Source organism: Anser brachyrhynchus (assembly GCF_964034855.1).
Source record: "Anser brachyrhynchus genome assembly, chromosome: 4".
Lineage (NCBI taxonomy): Eukaryota > Metazoa > Chordata > Aves > Anseriformes > Anatidae > Anser > Anser brachyrhynchus.
Genome location: NC_137698.1, coordinates 56029481 through 56048040, shown reverse-complemented (window position 1 = coordinate 56048040; position 18560 = coordinate 56029481). Strand labels below are relative to the sequence as shown.

The window sequence follows — 18560 nt, the reverse complement described above, 5'->3', positions numbered from 1 at the left end:
GGAAAGAAAAAATAACTGTGAGAACAGAGAGAAGCAGCTCGTACAGAACCACAAAAGACAATAAAGAAGAGAATGGTACAAAATTAGAAAAGATGGACAAATGTCAGAAAGTCTGACATGTTAACTTAATTTTGATCTGAGTTCAAAATTCCTCTTCAGAAACTCACATTAGCAGAAAGGAAATAGTATTAAAAAAGGTGTCATTTTAGGGAAACAGCTTCAGATTCTCTCCTTCATTCTTTTAAATCTTTCTTTTCTGAGGCAGGATATAGCACAGACATTATCATATAGGGATTTCAGCACAGAACTGCTCAATTTAAATTATCTAGTGTAATGGCTTTCTTATTTGTTTCAAGTTAAATGTTGGTGTGACTTCTCTTAATTTTTCAGCATCTTTATAGATTGCTCTCTTTCAAGTGATTAATTAATTTGCACCTACTGTTTTGCACCACACATTTCATGCTAGCACTTTTTTCCTCCTCTTTTTTTCTGTGGTTAACTTTAATTAATACTTTGTTTAGGATGGTTAAGACTTTTTCTTCACTAATACAACTCATTTTTTTATGATATCTGCTTTAAAGTTGGTTGTTGTTTTGTTGTTGTTGTTGTTTTGTCTTTTGGTGCCAATTTTTGAAAAGTTATGATCATGCTATGTATTCTTTTTATTGAGTTTAAGTTAGCCAGCCGTTTCATTAGTTTTAGCATTTTACTACTTTATTTACTTTTCATTTTTTAACTGATAAAACCCTAAAGTTTATTGCTTTTCTCCCTCTAGCCATAGAATAATTCCTAATCATAGAATAATTCTTAATTTTGTAAATTGCCGAGTGTTTTCTGGTAGATTAATTATGTTTCATTTCTTTTTACTTACAGAGTATGTGATACCATTAGAACAAACATTTAATTCAAATTAAGTTAATGTAAATTTTTTTTAAGCAATGTCCAAGCTTCCGACTTCCATTACAGTTATTAGTTTGGCAAACCCATTAAAGGCTGCATTCAAATAATATGTGCTCTGTCTTACATTAATTTTTAGTAGTGCCCCAAATGCATGAATTGGTATCCCACAGACAGATCCAATATGTGATTGATTAAGCAGTAAGACAGATGGTTTTAATGCATTTTGCTTTAAATGCTTGGTTTCAAGTTGTTGCAAAGGCATCAGAGTGATCACCTGAGGTGTGGCAGCTTCTAACAAATACACTCAGCATAATTGATGGTCTGCATGACTCAGCTAACTCAGGACTCCTTGTATTTATAAGTTATTAAAACAGCAATGCAAAGGTTTTTATGAAGTATTCCTTATTGCATTTCCCTTCTGAAGTTTACCAAATTCTTTGTACTGTCCTGTGCCCTCCTTGGCTGAGAATGACAACGACATCCAGCTCAGTCAACTGAAGGCAGGGTCTGATTCTGCCTTTCTGACCTGATCGGGATCATAGTACTCCCCGAGCAATCACTCTGCAGTCATCTGTGAGGAGTAGCATCAGTTCTTACAGACCCAGCGACAGTGATATTGTACTTCAACTACTTCAAAACACAAGGTGAGAAAAATTCTTTGATGCCTTTCCTGCGCTCCCCTGCAGAAGGCTGACTATAAAACATGCAATAAAATCCTCGAAGCAGAAGCCTTGTTTTACAGGCTGTGAAGCAGCTAGCATATTTCTGTCACTATATCAATAATAAATAAGAGTTGTGACATAGCACGTGGTCGTAGTTACTACAGGTCATGCAATCTGCTGGGAATAGATTTGGGAAAATTAGGAACTGGCTGACCCTCAAACTGCGTGGTCAGAGCAGAAGTATAGTACAAGAAACCCATTTTCCATCTGATGAGAAATGCTTCAGACATTTCACTTAGCGCTGTCCAAAAGATTTCTGTTACTATGCTCCCAACATACCTTATTGGCAAGTCTTTCCCAACAAGATATTAACCAAGGTCACCCCGACAAAAAAAAAGTCAAGCCATTTTATGTTGTCCAGTGTCTCTACCAAACAGTTGAAATTTGACTGGCTCCTTTTCTATACTGTCCTCATCCTTGACACTGAGCTACACGGCAGCATGCTTAGAAACTGCTGAGCATGCCCAAGTTGGAGACTTGTTTGTTGTCTATGTTATGCAAACACAGCAAGCTTAAAGCACTGATCTGGAACTCTTGGCCAGTTGTATCCTGAGGATTATGACCATCCTCTTTTCATCCACAGTTAGAAAATGGAAGGATAAATGAGACATAGGAGTACTTAATGCTTGGTTCCAGAAGAGAGGAAGATTTGGAAAAGAAAGTTGTTACATGCTGACGTGTACTAATATGTGCAAGGCCAGTGTTATGGTCAAGGTCCAAGCCAGGCGCCTCCACAGGCATCTTCCCTTACTTACAGCCATTGCACTTTGGAAACCTCTGCTGCTTACTTTGTGATTCCTCAAGGAAAAGAAAGATGACCAAGATTTGGTCCTTAAAAAGGGAATAAAAATCTGAAATAACATAATAGCCTAATCAGCTGGTATTTGGGGGGGGCATCAGAATCACAGAATATCATAAATAGTCAGCTCCAAGTTGAAAATGAGTATGAAAATGAGTAATGACAATCTTGCCAGATCCTTTACAGGTGTTATTTAATATCACTATTTTAGTGGCGAGTCCTAAGCTAAAGCTTGTGGCATTCTGGCTGGTCAGTGATGGCATTCAACATTAGATACTAACATAATGCAATGGATGTAACATTAAATAAGACCAAGAAAATTGAGACAAAGTTGGAGCTAGATTAGTTAATGCAACTGAAAACACAAACTACAGTACTGAATATTATTGAAGATAATCAGTCAAGAGTTAAAAATTATGTAAGTTATAAATCTACTTTAAGTTAAATCTTCAGGAAACCTTACTTATATATGGCTTGAATCTATTTAAACCAAAACTGAATTTTTAAAATCTCCTTGATAGTCAAGCAAAAGGAGCTCTATGACAGAAATAGGAAAGGATCTTCATTGTGTCAAAAAGTTGCCAGTAGTAGTTTTGGACAGTGCAATTGTTGAATTGTTACCACAGCAGTTTGAAATATTTCACTATGTATTTTCATATTAAAGTAACTACCCATGATTTCCTTTACTCATCTCCCTTGCCCAAAACAAGGAAGCATTTTTATTAGGTAAGGAGAGCAGCCCTGAAATTGTGGCTTAAGTCTTGTCACAGCACTTTTAATTCCAGAAGTGAAAACGCTTGCAAATGGCTAATACGATTGTTAACAGCCATTAATGCAGAAACATGCACTTGCACAGCAGTGTGGTGCAGGAAAGGACGGCACTCCATACAGCATCAATGTAATGACCAAACTTAAACGTGAGAAAATTTCAGCAAGTGGGGTGCAAAAGTCACTGTCAGAATTCAGCAAGAAGTCTTTAGAATAGATTTTTTTTAAAGCTTTTCATTAAATATTCTTTCTTTGTAAACCTTTTGCTCTCTTTCAAGAGGGTATATGGGGGAGGAGAGCCAAAAAAGAAAAGCTATGTCTAAGGACAAAAATGCATGTGAGTTTTGGGATGGATATAGGGGAAGAGATCCCCTTAGACGCACATAAGGAAAGTTTGGGGAGCAAAGATAATGGCAGATGTGAGAAACAGGTGAGGGGTGCTTTGTAGAGTCTTAAAGCAAGAATAAAATATTACTTATTTAGGAGCCAGTGAAGTCTCAAAAATATAAGATGGAGCTATAGTAGAACCATTAGCATTATCCAACAGAATTTGACAAGGGACCAAAGAAAGAACAGGGAACTGCCATATCAGAAGTGATAGCATAAGCCACACAAGTAGGCTAAAACATTTTCTAGAAGAAAATCATGAACATTGTATACTGTAAAATAAGAATTATTTTAATTATTAGTTGTGCCATACTCATTAATTATAATATTCTGATTCTAATAGTTCTCTACAGAATATTCTATTCTACTTTATTCAAAAAAATTCTACCTGATATCCTTCTCTGAATAATAATTTATCCTTTGAATTAAACTTGAAGTATTTAAAATAATTTCAGTAGATTAAAAGTCTTAAATTTCTGACCCTTTCTTTCTTCAGACACACTACTTTTCACTTATGGTGCTCTTGTTTCTTTCCAATCCTGAAAGTCTGTAGGATATCCTTGGACTTCAGCGAATAATTTTTTATTTACTTCAGTAAATAATTAGCGAATATATAGATTTAGAAAGGATTGAAAGTGATTTTCTTTCTTCCCACTATTCTTAGTCTCTTGAGAAAGAGCACTGTACTATAAAAATAAATGAATAAACAAGCACAAGTAATATTTCCTGATTATTTTCAATATTTGACACTAAAAGATAAAATTGTCTACAGGGAATTTCATAAAAACTATGTGGAGCTTCACACTTGTAAATGTATTTACCTGGCGAGCCCCTACTCGTTATTTTATTACTGGGAGTAGAAAGTGTTCCTGTTTTATAGCTCTATTGAAGGCTCAGAAATTTAAACAAATTGTATTTTTTCCCTTCTAAGACCATATAATTTATCAAGCCCTGGCCTTGCTCAGTTTATTACATTATTTTTCCATGCATGAAAATCCATTTGCTGCTCTGCTTCTTATTGAAAATGGTAATTTCCTGGGTGGATGCACATCTGTTATCATATTGGAGTCCAGTATGATGAGCCTGAGTGCAGAAGTGGCACACCCACTTCTTTTCAATGACACTAGAAAAAATGGTAATACTCTTTTTTTGTTTGTTTGTTTGTTTCTATTTTAATGAAACACCACCAAGAAAATAAAAATAATGATATTAAAAAAATATATATTTTTCAACACTGGATGCTACTGAGAGCCACCTCCACTCTTTTCATGTCTTTCAGTCTCTTTTTGAAGTCATATAGTCATCAAAAGTTATACCTACTTCTATATGAGGAAATACTTGATGAAAATGTTGTTTACATATATTATGAGTGCCTTGATTAATACATTCTATTGCCTTGGGTAATAGAATCACAGACTAATTTAGGTCTGAAGAGACCTTTGGAGATCATCCTTTCCAACCTCCTGCTCAAACAGTATTAACTCAATCAGGCTGTCCATGGCTGTCCATGACCTATTGAGTTCTGAGTATCTCCAAGGGCAGGGATTTCACAGCCACGCTGGCAAACCTTTTGCAATATCTGACTAATAAAATCGTTAAACATAATCCATAATGAACTTAAGATAGTCCTAAATATCTAGAGAAAATAAAAATGGCAGTTCTTAAAGGAAGAATAATTTCTCTTAAGTGAAACCACCTAAAGGAAACTAAGTGTACTGTGATAATTGCCTAGACTACCTCAATAACAAAGAAAAGGAAAGAGAACGATCCTGAGTAGATATTTCAGCCTGCCTTCATTTTAGCTGCATTCAAGGACCATATGGTGCAATTCCTTATAGTAATTCCTATTGCATTGCTTACCAGGAAAAAGAAAAAAATTTCCCTTAAATTTCTTTATTCTCTCTGCCACTACAACACACTGTCACAATGCAGTTGCTGATTTATCAATGATACTTTAACATGGAGGTATCTATGAAAAAGTGTATTGCATGTCAAACATGAAAAAATATCTAACTCAATGAGTCAGATAGATACATGTTACATAGCAGGATAACACACCAACAGAAGCTCTATCAGATTTTTGCTATTGAAATTCCCTTAGTAGCAGAGAGAACATGAAAAAGATTTTTTATGTTAAAAAATTGTCTGCACATACATGTCATGAGGACAAAGTCAAACAAAACCCATAAAAATAAAGCATTATAGCTTTAATGAAACATTTATGTGAGCACCTTTAAGAGCAGAAATGTTTTTTAAAAGCCTATTCTTTCTGAAGTTGACCACTTCCAAAATATTGAAAATACAGGCATTATATTTATAGCACAGCATGAATTACTAATCCAATTTACAATTTATTCTCACATATTCTTATTAAGCGAAAAAATACATTCAAAAGCAGACACCTTTAGTATCTTCCAGGGACTTTTTTAAAGGAGAACACTGACACCAGAAAGGATTTTCATTCTGTTGAATTTCCTTCCATTCCTTTAGAAAGTCAGAATGTCAGGAGAGCCACTTTAAGAGTTTTCTGTACAAAACTATATTTTGTACAGAACATGGAGCTCACAGGTTAAGTCATGGGGATGGATGAGCTCAGTAAAATGTCCAGAAAACTGAAGGTTAACTATCTTCGGCTCAAGATTAAGAAGCCCTGCAGTTGCTTTCAGTAACCCACCAATTAGTCTTAATAAGACAGGAAGCATCCCATGGGGAAATACAGACAAGACTAATTGGCAGCACGCACCTGCTTCTAAAGAGAAGAGGAACACCTCCCCACATCAAGGAGAGCATTAGAAAGCATGCAAGTTGAACTACCACATCCCCAGAGCCCATATGTGGGCTTTCTCAGTTTTTTAATCTCTGCTACCTTTAATAGATCTTTTGTGCAAATCAACAGCTTTCATTTTCTGTTTGATATCAGGTGGCAGTAATTTCCTGCGTGAACATAGAAGAAAATGTTTAATTATCACAAACATCACTTACGTTAGGCTAAAAAAACCCACTAGTTTGCTAACAAGTACAGTTCTGCCAATAGTTTTAAGCCTATTCTAATATTGACCTCTTAAACACCTGATTTTATTCAGAATAAAGTAAACTTATCCTATGTGCTAAGCGTTTTTCCATATACTGCAGCAGTACAAGGGGAATCAGTAAAGAGTATTAGAAATGGTTATTTTAGACTGTATTAGAAAACAAGTATGAGAACCTGTAAACCAACTGCTTGATAGCAAACCCAGGAACATCAAGTTGCTCTGGGGATTGTAGTAACACAATGCAGAGCATTCTCTGTGAACATAACTGCTTCTGATTTGATCAAGGTTAGTATCTGAAAAGCTACTTCCAATACATATTCTGCATTCTTTGCGGACTCATATTCTCAGACCAAGTTATTCATAAGAAGTAACCCTACCAAGAGAATCACAATACCTCTTACATCCTGTGACAATGGTTTCAGTTCTGCTAAAAAAAATAAATTATTAAATATAGTGTTTCCAAGACAGAATATTGTCTACTATTCAACACTGTGAAACTAGGTCTTTATATGATGTGTGGTTGAAATCCGAACTTTATTCTCGCAGCCTGAAGGGTAAACTGTATTACATTAAAGAGTGTAAAGTATAACCTCACAGCAAAACATATAAAAATATATATATATATATATATATATATAAAATATATATTTTAACAGGATACTTGAAAAGACTGTAAATAGTTTTAGTAGTTAGAGCACCACTCTTCTTATTTCTTTTATTGGTGTGTATTTCCTCATAGCCCTGCAATTCACTTCCATTTAATTGCCTGCAAATTTACTTCAGCAAATCTTTATACCTTTTACTAAAGACATGAATTCAGGTCATTTTCATTATATATTTTCCCGCTTTTATTGTAGCTAGAACAGAACAGAACTTAGCACAGCTTCTTTTATCCTGTTTTTCAACACTTTGTCCCTTGTACTATGTCAAGCAAAGTACGGATGATAATAATATCTGAAGCCTTTTTGAAAGATTAATGGGCCCATCTGTCAGTATGATCATTCCCTAGTCACATGCTAGCTTGAGCACTGGTAACTACAAAGGTTCTTAATACATTGATGTTTGTTTCCACTGTACATCAAAAACAATCAGAGAAACTGAGGCAGGCTTGAGGTCCTAAAGTTGCAAAAGTAAAAGCAGGGGAATTCTGCCATCATGCAATCAATGCATTTAAAAAAAAAAGTTTATTTTCATCATTGTTTGTTAAATCTGGAAGAAAATCATAAAAGAAACGTGCACAAATTAAAACATGCTGTTAAGACCACCTCCTTCAGAAGTGTTTGAATTGCAGGAATGGACTTTCAGGAAGAGACTAAAAACGCTGATGTACGGGATATAGCTGAGGTCCCATGGTTTGCACAGCCCCTTGCATCCTGCCCCATTTGCAGAGGACATCAGCTAAGACCTACTCTGTTCCATTCTTCAGGGGCTAGAGGCAGCAGGGAAACAGCATTTTAGAAATTGGCAACAAACCTGAGGCAACAAACAGTATTTTGTGCTGCCACATGATTTTTCAGTGATTTCACTGCAGATAGTGTGGAAGTCAGAGAGAACTGGGAACCTTATTCTCTCTTTCATCCTCCAAAAGCTTCCAGTAACACTTCTCAGGTCATACTGTATAATTCTTGCAACAAATCATGGCAATTTCAGGTCTTTTGCTATAAATACTTCAGACTAAGATATAGAGCAAGATTTAGTCTTTTTATGTTAGTAGAACTAGAAAATGATTTTGTTATATTCTAGTGCCATATTTCAGTGACTGCTCCTACCACACCTAACAACGAGGCCAGGCAGTTTTGCACATATTGCTTGAATTTTCTTTTTGGTAGGAAAAACTGTAAGAAGAACCCCTTAAGTATGATTAGTTCAAAAGAATTATAATTAAAACAAATATCTGTATAGCGAAAACATAAAGCCTTTAGCTCAGGAAAAACAAACTAGTGGAAAGTGAAGAGTTATTTTACACTTTCTCTTGAAATTCACACGCTAAACTTTGAAAGTAGTACATTTAATCTCCAGCCCCTCTTCAGACCAAGTCATTTAAGATTAAAAAGACCAGAGAGAGATCTTGCTGAATTACCACACCCATTACCCAGCTCCTGACACACAAGTCTGATCAGCTCCTGATCATAAAATTGCATGCAACCTGTCTACTTAGAAACAACAATGGCTGGATGAATTACCTGTTATGGCACAAAATCTCTCCAGTAAATAGTACACTACATAACTGAGACAAGAGGAAAGATATCTATCATCCTACTGTTCAATGTGGCCTATTAATTTATATACTCAGCCTCCATAGCTCTTCATTTATTGTCAGTGAAAACGGTGCAGTTCCCCATAGACATCTACAGGGCTTGTAAGCCAGGCTGCTGCCCAGAGGGAGCCTCTCTCTCTTCATTGACAGCATGAGATGAGACATACTAAACCCCAAGCTTCAGTATCTACAATAGATATCGAAGAATGCCTCTTCAGAACCATAAAAATGAAAAATTAAGCTATTTTGGTTTCCTGTATCTGTAGCTATATTTCACTGTTACCATCAATGAACTCCCTGCTCCTTTCAACTGACTTCCTTCCAAAGTTCTACTGTCACAACATGTTGTGTTTTTTTGTTTTGTTTTGTTTTTTGTTTTGTTTTTTCCTAAATCCTGCCCAGAGGATGTTGTTTTGGGGAACACAGTCAGCAGACATTTAATTTCACTAGTAGCAGAGCACCTACTGGAAAACTGTGCCAGAAAATCCCTTCATATCTACAAGATGTATACACAGAAAATTATTTTTATGTGATCTCTAAAACTCTGAAACTTATGCAGACTGATTACTTTTGTTTAGACAGGTACAGACAATTTACCATCTTTGGCCTATTCTACAGTTAATCCCAGATGCCTGGATAAAAACTGTGATAGTGTGAAGCAACAGTCCTCAAGTATATTAGTAAAATTATGAGCCTACTTCCTTGGTATAACCTATGCATGAGAAATAAATATGTTTTTATTCACTGCTCAGCTTTGCAACATTAACTGCCTGGGAGTTTATCATCAAATGAAATCCAGAAGCCTCTTGCCAGCCACTCAGCTCCCCACAGAGATCACGAGTACAGCGATAGCTTAAAAAAAAAATACTCGTCAGCTGAACTCCTCACACAAGATAGATACAAAATATCAAAGACAAACTCTGAGAAAGCAGTAGGGTTTAAGCACCTAATCCTGGTATGCCTGACTGCCAAAGGAGCTACATACCTTCCCCTGCTTAAGACCCTCTCCTTGAGTAATGTTTGCTTCTTATTTATGGATTGCATTTTCGAAGTTCCAAGGGTTTTGATACAAATAGGGGGAGCTGAAACCAGAGCTTCCTTATTCCACAAGGCAATCTAGTAGAAGTACTGGAAAGATTTAGACTATATCCTTCACATGTAACAATTCTGGTGGATTTTTGTTTGGAGGGCGAAACTCAGCTCTGCTATAGAATCATAGGCAGCGCATAATGCTCTTTAGAATATGTTAATTAAAGGGTATTCTATCAGATAAGTAGTTTTATAAGATAGCCAATTTTTAAATGAAATCACGTCAACTGTGTTTCTCTAATGTGACATTGTTAATCCTAAAACAGCGTAAATTACAAAGCAAAAATAACTAATTAACATTGTTCTTGTGAATGGCAGTTACATGAAGCTATTGGGCAGCTTGCAAACACCACAGTAATCATGCCTTTAACTAAAGATAAGAAAAATAGAAGCAAAGTTCTAAGAAGAGCTAATACGTATGAGAGATGTTACTAACATCAGTAGTTATCAATTCATACAGAGAAAGCATTCCCAATGAAGTCCAAGCAATATTTACCTGAGTGTCATTTATCTTGTTAATCTGATATCCATGTCAGGTTTACCTTTATGCTTTAATTTACCACTTTACCACAGCTGTGATAATTAGAAGCTAGTTTTCAACTTAAAATGTTATGAACAATAAAATACTTAAGGCTCCAAAAAGGTTATTTTTCATCACCATACCTTATTATACGGGCTTAAATTTCAAAGTCACATCAAGGGAATATAATTTTTATCACATGATCTTGGGTTTGGTTTTCCCTTTTCACTTAATTATTGTTTAACATCAAAAATACAGTGGCTTTGCAAGTTCAAAATTTAAAGCCAGTGATGTTTACATAATACAAAGATATAAAAGGGAGTCCTATCAAGCTATTTGCAGCTTAGAAAATGAACATCTTTCAGTGAAATATTTTGTTTTTAAAGAAATTTAATTGCTTAAAATACAAATGATTTTATTCTTTACTCCCTATATCTTTTTTTTTTTTCCTGGAATGTTTCAGTGGATTACAGAAGGTTAATCACTTAAAAGATCTCTCATTTCTAGGTTGGATCTTTCAGTGTAGTTTTGGACATTTGGGACTGCATGCCCTGGGCTCATGCATAGCGTAATGCCTCTAGGTATTTGTTTATTAAGGCCGTGTGCAAGACTATGTCAAAGAGACTAAGAGAATTCACAGGAGTGTTATTTTCACAGACTGTCAAATTTTATCAGTTGCCATAAAACTAGCGCAGTAATCCACCTCTAAAAGTAGCTCTCTCCTACATTTTACAGAAACAAACAAAAAATCAGTATTTCACATTAAAATCTCTTCAAAGACCTCTAAAACCAGTTTGGAGTTTTCCAGTCAAAATTTTAGGAAACTCCAGAATAGCGAGTTTGCTAATTATATGGCATACAACTATGAAAGAAGAGAGAATTGTTGAGAATAAATTGGATCACATTTTGTTTCTCTGCTCTGTTGGAATTCTCTTGGGGTTCATTAGTAGATAGTTACAGAAAACAGGCATCCCAGAGAACGTACTGGAGAATATCATTTTCCTTAATTATTCCCTGACTAGCCTGCACACGTTGATCTTGAGGCAAAGACCTCCAAAGCCTGATGCTTAAAAGCAGTTATTTCACTTCCTTTCGATTGTACTTATGTCCTGCTGGCACTAACGTGTATAGTGTGTTATGCACAAAATACATTTACATTTTGTATTACGAAGCAACCCTTTCAGGCCATTCTGGAATGGTCTGGAATTTTCAAATATTCCCTTTAAGCACTGTTTGTTTCCATTTCCAGGAAGAACTAATATTTTGAGAAAATTAAAAATATATAATAAAAATAAAGGACCACTTCAAACCTGCCTATCTCTCTCTCTCTTCTGAGAGAGATTTTAGTCTAGCCGTTATGTAAGAGCCTGAGTGTTCATGTATCAAATCAACAGCAATAGCAACTTTCCTACTGGAGCATAAGGAAACTGCTTCAAGCTAGTAAAATACATAAGGAGTTGCATTTATCCAAGATTTAAGCTCATAATTCAGCTCTTGGGAAAAACTGCAAAGAGAAAACAATACAATATCAAAATATTTTTTATGACTAATCTATTTATTTTTAATGAGGCAATTTTATCACACAGGAATTGTTTTGAAAATCAGAATCTGTTGAGCAAGGACCCTTATGATCAACAGGTTGCTCTCATTAAATGGATAAGTTATTCCAGACTTACAAATTAAACACAGAACTGTTTTTGTTTTCACTGTTGCTTTTGAGTGATTATGAATGAAGACAACACAGAGGCCATTCTCATGCTTCAACAGCAGCATCTAATTCCATAATGTCCATTATGCCAAACCAAGGGCAGCAGTATCCACTTACGCGCCCAACATATGTTAAAGAACATGTTGCAAAAACAGCTTTTACACAGGCAACAGATGGAGAACACCTTTGTTTCCTGACAGTCCATCTGCTTTTTTCTTTCTTTATCAAATAACTTACAGTTTTGAATATGTTAGCTGATATTATAACCCTTTGAAATTCATTTATTTGGCACTGTTGGTAAAAGGTTGAGAAACTGCATTTTGATGCAGTTCGTCATCTATAATAGAGGGATATTTTTTTCTTATTTTAGTGTTACCATGAATGCAATTTTCTTAATTTTAGATCTTATATGGTGGCATTACAGTAGTCTGATGATTGAATTACAATTAAATAATTAAAAATTAAAAAATTAAAAAGTTCTGCTAGAAGGCGGAGCTCTGTGACAGGTAGCCTCAACTCAACATGTACTATGCAATCCCTCTCCATCAGCTCTGGGTGCACTGTCCAGGTGGGAATTAACTGTGCCAAGACTTGGCTCCCTGGGAAGCCATCCTGCATCTGGAAGCAAGGTAGTTTTTTTTGCATGGCATATATAATCCTGTCTGAACTCAAACTGGCTAAAGCAAAGCTGGCTCCAGAGTCCCTGTGCTACCTCAGACTCCAGGGAACACAATGATCAGCACAAGGCCAATTCAGCATGGCTGGGACCCAGCTAGACATACCAAACCCAGCCAAAACTGAGCTCACCTCTAACGAAAAGCACTCAGTAGCTTGAAGAACAGAAAAGGGCTACCAAAGAGAGTTATTCTCAAGCATCCTAAATTCAATTTTGTCTTTTTCAAAGCTGCTCTGATTGGCTTCAACTTCATACAAGTTACCTCACTCAAATAAAAGCAGTTCCAAAGTACACTTAGTCAAAGCCATATGTGAAACAGAAAGGATTGGTTCAGAGAACAGCTTAATTATTGACTCATCTGTATGCTTACAAAACATTGGCACAAATGTGTACAGCAGAGCCTATAAGGTAGGTATAAGCATGCTCTTTCTGGAAGAGTGAGGGCTGCTGTGGTGATATATGACACTGTGATTGAGGCTACACAAACCTGTTATTTGCACATCCTGCAGCACAAGAAATAACTAGTACTCTTCCTTCAGTGGGCCTTGCACAAGGGTGGGCTGTGTTGGTATCCTGCTACAGCAGAAAACCTAAATATATTGCAGAAGGATTGCCCAGATTACCCTGGCTAATATACAGCTACCATACAAACAACATACGAGCCTGTCCTCAAGTGGGTCAACGGTGGAGAGACTGATATTTAACGTTTACTCTGGCAATCTTACAGACAAAAATTATTGAGCTTACATAAGTATCCTGGGGCTGCAAAACTTCATATTGTGGTGCAGCGCCCCTGCTTATAACATCCTAAACAAGGCAAAGTTTTTCCAGACTACAGGTAAAGTAAGTGGCTCAGAAAAAGTGTAAAATCTAAGAGAGGCACAGAGTTGCTCAGCTTCCCTCTCCCTTCAGCCAAGAACGGCAGAAAGGGATGGGATGCCTGCAGTCTCCGTGGCATTGCCTCCCAGCTCTTCCTCACCAGTATCACATCTCCCATTCAAAACGCATAAGTAGAAAAGTGACCCTGAGAAAGGCTTGCACAGATGAAACAATAAGCATTTGCTTAACTAAAATAGTTTTCTGCTTTGCACAGAACAATTAGGCAAATCACTTTTCAGATTTTTTTTCCACAGAAAAGATCAGAAGAATACATGCCAAAATATCTATGCTGTTGTATTATATTTAAAGCTCAACATTTTAGCTCTCGTAGCTTTTTAAGTACAGTTGGTGAAGACAAATGAAAGACCATATTATGCAACTGACAATTATATTGTCTAACTTGCATCAAGTTACAATGATCTATTTAAATTAACATTTAGTTTAAAAGCTCATCTATTAGAGAAAGAGAGATTAGGCTTCCTGAACACAGATTTGCAAAGCTTCCTCCTTTTGGAATCCTTCCTTTTGGCCTTAGTCAACCAACCTCCTCCCTTCTCCGGGCCTGCATGGCACAACCCTTCTCTCTTAATAGGCCTTGCCTGGAACACCAACCAGAATCAAACACGAAACCATTCTAATGTTGAAAGCCATCTGTCTGTGTGCATGAAGCCTGCAAGGTTTTCTTCCACTGCTCACTGTGGGGTAAGATGTGTCACAATCTGCAGAGGGCTCCTGTCTTATGCAAGCAGACACAAGGGCTTCAGAGCAAGAGCATTTTCTTACTCTTTTTTGCCACCTCTGTCCTACTGAATAAGATGGAACTGCATTTGAAAACCCTGCAAGCTGAACATCAGCCTGGCAAAGAGGGAAGAATAATGAAGAACAGCACAGAGGTGATACACTATTGTTTTCTTTTCTCTTTGAGCAACCTAAACAAAGCATCTGGCCCCTTCACAGAGAACGTCATGGGTGAGCCTCACTTGTGTAAGGACAGTCACCAGTTCCATCTACATTTTCTTGCTGTAAGGATACTGGACTAATTATTATTAAGGAGCTTGTTATCAATTACTGCAATCCTAAAGTGGGCTACATTTCAGGCAATATTTTGTCTTATTTTCACTTATCCTGTGAAAAGTATGTCTGCATATACTCGTTAGTATAAGAGCTATCACATGCATCAGCTGGAAACAATATCCGAAGTCCCAATGTTGGTATTACCAAGACATCATTTGGGGTAGGTAACAATCTAAAAAATATGTGCTCCCTGATTAATTCATAAATGAAGATGGATAACTGAAAGGAAGTTGACATTAAACAAAGCAATCTTCAGGGAACAACCTCAGCTCTTGTCTGCTCTGCTGGGAAATATCCTACAGGACTCAAAAAGCTTGTTTATCAAGGCAAATAAGCCAAGGGGAAGTTATCCAGATGTAGCCTGAAAACAATATAGCTTTTAAAATTGACTTATTTAAGGTGTTATAAGGACTATTCCCCAGAGAAAAGCATTTGGGATGTCACACAAACAGCAAATAAATGTAATCAACGACTAAAACTATAGAATAAGAAGAACAATAAAGTAAATCAAGAATAGATACACAATTGTGTTTAACAACAAAAATATCAAGAAGGCCTGGGTCCAACCAGCCTACACTGGGACCCTCCTACCCATCTTTGTACCTTTCTGTTTTGGCAGTTCCACCTCTATCACCATTCTGCAGCTCTGGCCTCTCTGCTTCCCTGTTCCCACATGTCATCAGTCTTCTTCCATTCCTTGCACCATTCTTACACCTCCTCCCAACACATGGCTGCTGAATGAGTAGAGAGAGAAAGAACAACTTGAGAACAGGAGTAGTCTAGAAAGTCAGGGAGGAATTTAGAAGAGTCTGTAAAGCAATGCTTGCTTCTGTCAAGCAAGAAGATTGAAAGGATGAAAGATCTGATATTGGCAGCACCGACAATCCTACCTATTTGTCCACGGTAGGAGTTCTTAAACCTTGCTACCTACACACACACTATGTGATAAGCAACAAAGGCTCTCAGATACTGACTCAGACAGCCTAAAAAAACAGACACTAGTCGGTCAATTCCAGTATCATCTCTCAGACTCAGTGGCCTACCTCACCAAAGAGCTAAAGCTACATACTTAATTTAGACTTTGTAAATTCCTGTATGAAGCTCAACACCTACTCGATCTCATACTTGTTACCTTCACTACCAGAAAAACAAAACATAGAAGACATTTTTTTTCTTAATTAGAAAATGACATTTTAAATTTTATGCCAACAACTCTATGTTCCATATTTGCAAAGCTGACAACACAATCAACTGTCACGATTGAATAGACACGATGTACAAGTTAATGCAGAGACCCCTGTATCTTATTTGATATGGAGCAAGCCTAGAAAATCACAGAGCTAGCAGCTAGAATTTGATATAGTAGTAAAGAGTAAAAACTAAAAAAGGGGGGGAAATGCTCTTGATTCAAGAACAAACATAGGTAATGCCAGTCCTTTCAGCTGAAGCTAACCATCTTTTACTGAAACTTATGTGAATTCAAACTAGCAACTAAAACTTTCCCAAAGCAGATTTTTGGCTAGTCAGAGCTGAGTGTTCTTTACATACCTGTTTCTTAATCCTTTCATCATCTTTGCTTTAGACAGTCTCATTAGGCCAGCTCAGAAGTTTGAGGCAAGTAATACAGGGTAATCAGGCGAAACATATATAAAGCAAACACTTCTTTTGGTGATTGCTTTCATCAGACATATGCTGATAAAAGCTTTGAAAGTAACTCCTCATAAATCATCACTTTTATTTCCAACAATAAGAGAAGGAGCATACAGTGAACATCCCCAAATTTAATACTATGATAGGATTATCCTCCAGAAAAAAAATCTTTGCAGAAAAATTATTGGCATATAAAGCCCTCTATAGAAAGCTTGAGAATGAATTTATTGTAACCAGGATAATATGATATGTCCCACTACCTTCTCAGAGAATGCACAGGAAAAAAGGACAATTTGGAGAAGAATCTGAATCAGAATGGCTTTGAATTTCAAAGCTACTCCAAAGACATGTGGCAGTGCAGTGGTTCATTAAACCTCTGCACAGTGATAAGAAAAGGGCCTTGGATTTTGCTAGAAGAAAAAGCGGGGGAGCCTTTATAATAGAAGCCTCCTCTAACTCTTCCTCTCAAATAAAAGGATCATTAGAGCCACAAAGGTGTATCTGATTTTTAAGCTGCAGAACAATTCCTCCTTCTGTTCCATGAGCTGCAATATGAGTATTAAGCTGGCTTCCTTTTATTATCAGTTCTTCTGCAGTTCAGATTTAGACTTGTAAGAATGATCCTGAAGGTATTCCTTTGCCTTGGAGTTCTTCCTTCTTCCTCACATTTTAGAACCAGTCTCATCATCTCCAATTCAGTCTGTTCAAACATGACCTTTACTAACTTAACAATTCTTCTGTCCTGTTTACCTTTTCTAAAGCATTGAGCAACTCCCTACCCTTTCTGTTTCTCAAGGTTTCTGATAAAAACAAGCAAGTAAAAACTATAATAAAAGTTCTCAAAGACAACTGCTTTTCTGTTCTCAAGAAAACACGAAAAAACAGATTTTTTTTTTTTTTTGCAGAGGGGCATATTCTGCAGTTTTGAAAGGTTCACTCCAAGAAACTCATATTAAAGTGTCATCACTAGCATTTACCCTAATTTAGGGAGCCAAAAAGATCAAGTCATATAGAAAGCTTGACATTCTTCTGACCTGCAACACTTACCCTCCTAATTAAAATGTATCTAGCTGTCATTTTACATTCACAATAGTTTCAGCTGAGAAGAAGCTGTTTCCTCTACATCAGGACTTAAGCGAGTATCTGGCCCCAACCTGCAAATACAGAACAGTAATGATATTGAAAAGTTCTTTATTTTGTTTTTGCTACTATGGAGATTTCTACAACTTCCAACTACCAGTAGAGTCAAATGGGTAGATACAATTGCTATTATACTTCAGAAAGTGAGATATTGGCCTTTACTTCACTGGTAACTAAGATTTTTTTTTCATTCATTTCCGTTATTTTCCTCCAATTCCTAGCTTCTAAATTAAATTACTAGCTTATGATAATATTGATTCCTATCAAGTTACCCTTTCTCATACCTCTTCTTCCTCTTCTCGGGAATTTGTTTTTATAAATAAGCTTCATCTCCTCTATAAGCTAGCTTCTTTTTTAAACAGCACAGCTTTCTCCTCTTATTATGGCACTGGGGATTTGGGGACATCTAATTAAATGTTTTTAAACCGCTCCCAATTAGCATCATGCTATTTCAGTTTAAATTGTCTTCCACCTGAATGGGCTTATAATTGCTTTCTAATTGCCAAGTTAGTCCTTTGAATACACAGAGTAGATGTCTATTAAATATCTGAACTTTAGTATATGTAACTCAAGTTGAAGTGTCCCCCATCATAACTTAGGTTTTGCATGTTTTATACATTATACAGAGTACTGGATAAGACGATTATTTCATTTTCTATTATGCCTCACTGTTTTGCTGAAGAAATTGGTCTGCACACTGCATTCACTTTACTATAGCTTGTATAAATTAACATTGACTTAAACAAATACAGCAAGTCTTATTTTTCCACTTATTTTAAATACTCATGAAACAGAGGACTGAATACCAATATAATCTGTGTTACTAAGAGATTACAGTTATCAGTTATTCACCTTTTTTAGAAGGTAAATCAAAATTTAACAGCCTACTGTGAAATAGGAAAAGCATCATTTTAAGGCCATTCGACCTGTGCTCTAACATTTTCATTTCATCATAAAGC

General features: G+C 36.3%; 1 protein-coding gene across 1 annotated transcript in view; it reads right to left on the bottom strand.

Annotated features, from left to right (window-relative positions):
- The window catches only part of LOC308193751 (uncharacterized protein), a 182737-nt gene that overhangs the window by 32805 nt on the left and 131372 nt on the right, over positions 1 to 18560 (bottom strand). Inside the window, exons 8-10 of the mRNA XM_080588773.1 lie at positions 15415 to 15545; positions 7003 to 7035; positions 6443 to 6510 (exon numbers count right to left, since the gene is read on the bottom strand). Of these exons, the coding sequence (XP_080444899.1) occupies positions 6443 to 6510; positions 7003 to 7035; positions 15415 to 15491 (178 nt within the window). The 5' untranslated portion in view covers positions 15492 to 15545. The remainder of the gene's footprint in view (positions 1 to 6442; positions 6511 to 7002; positions 7036 to 15414; positions 15546 to 18560) is intronic.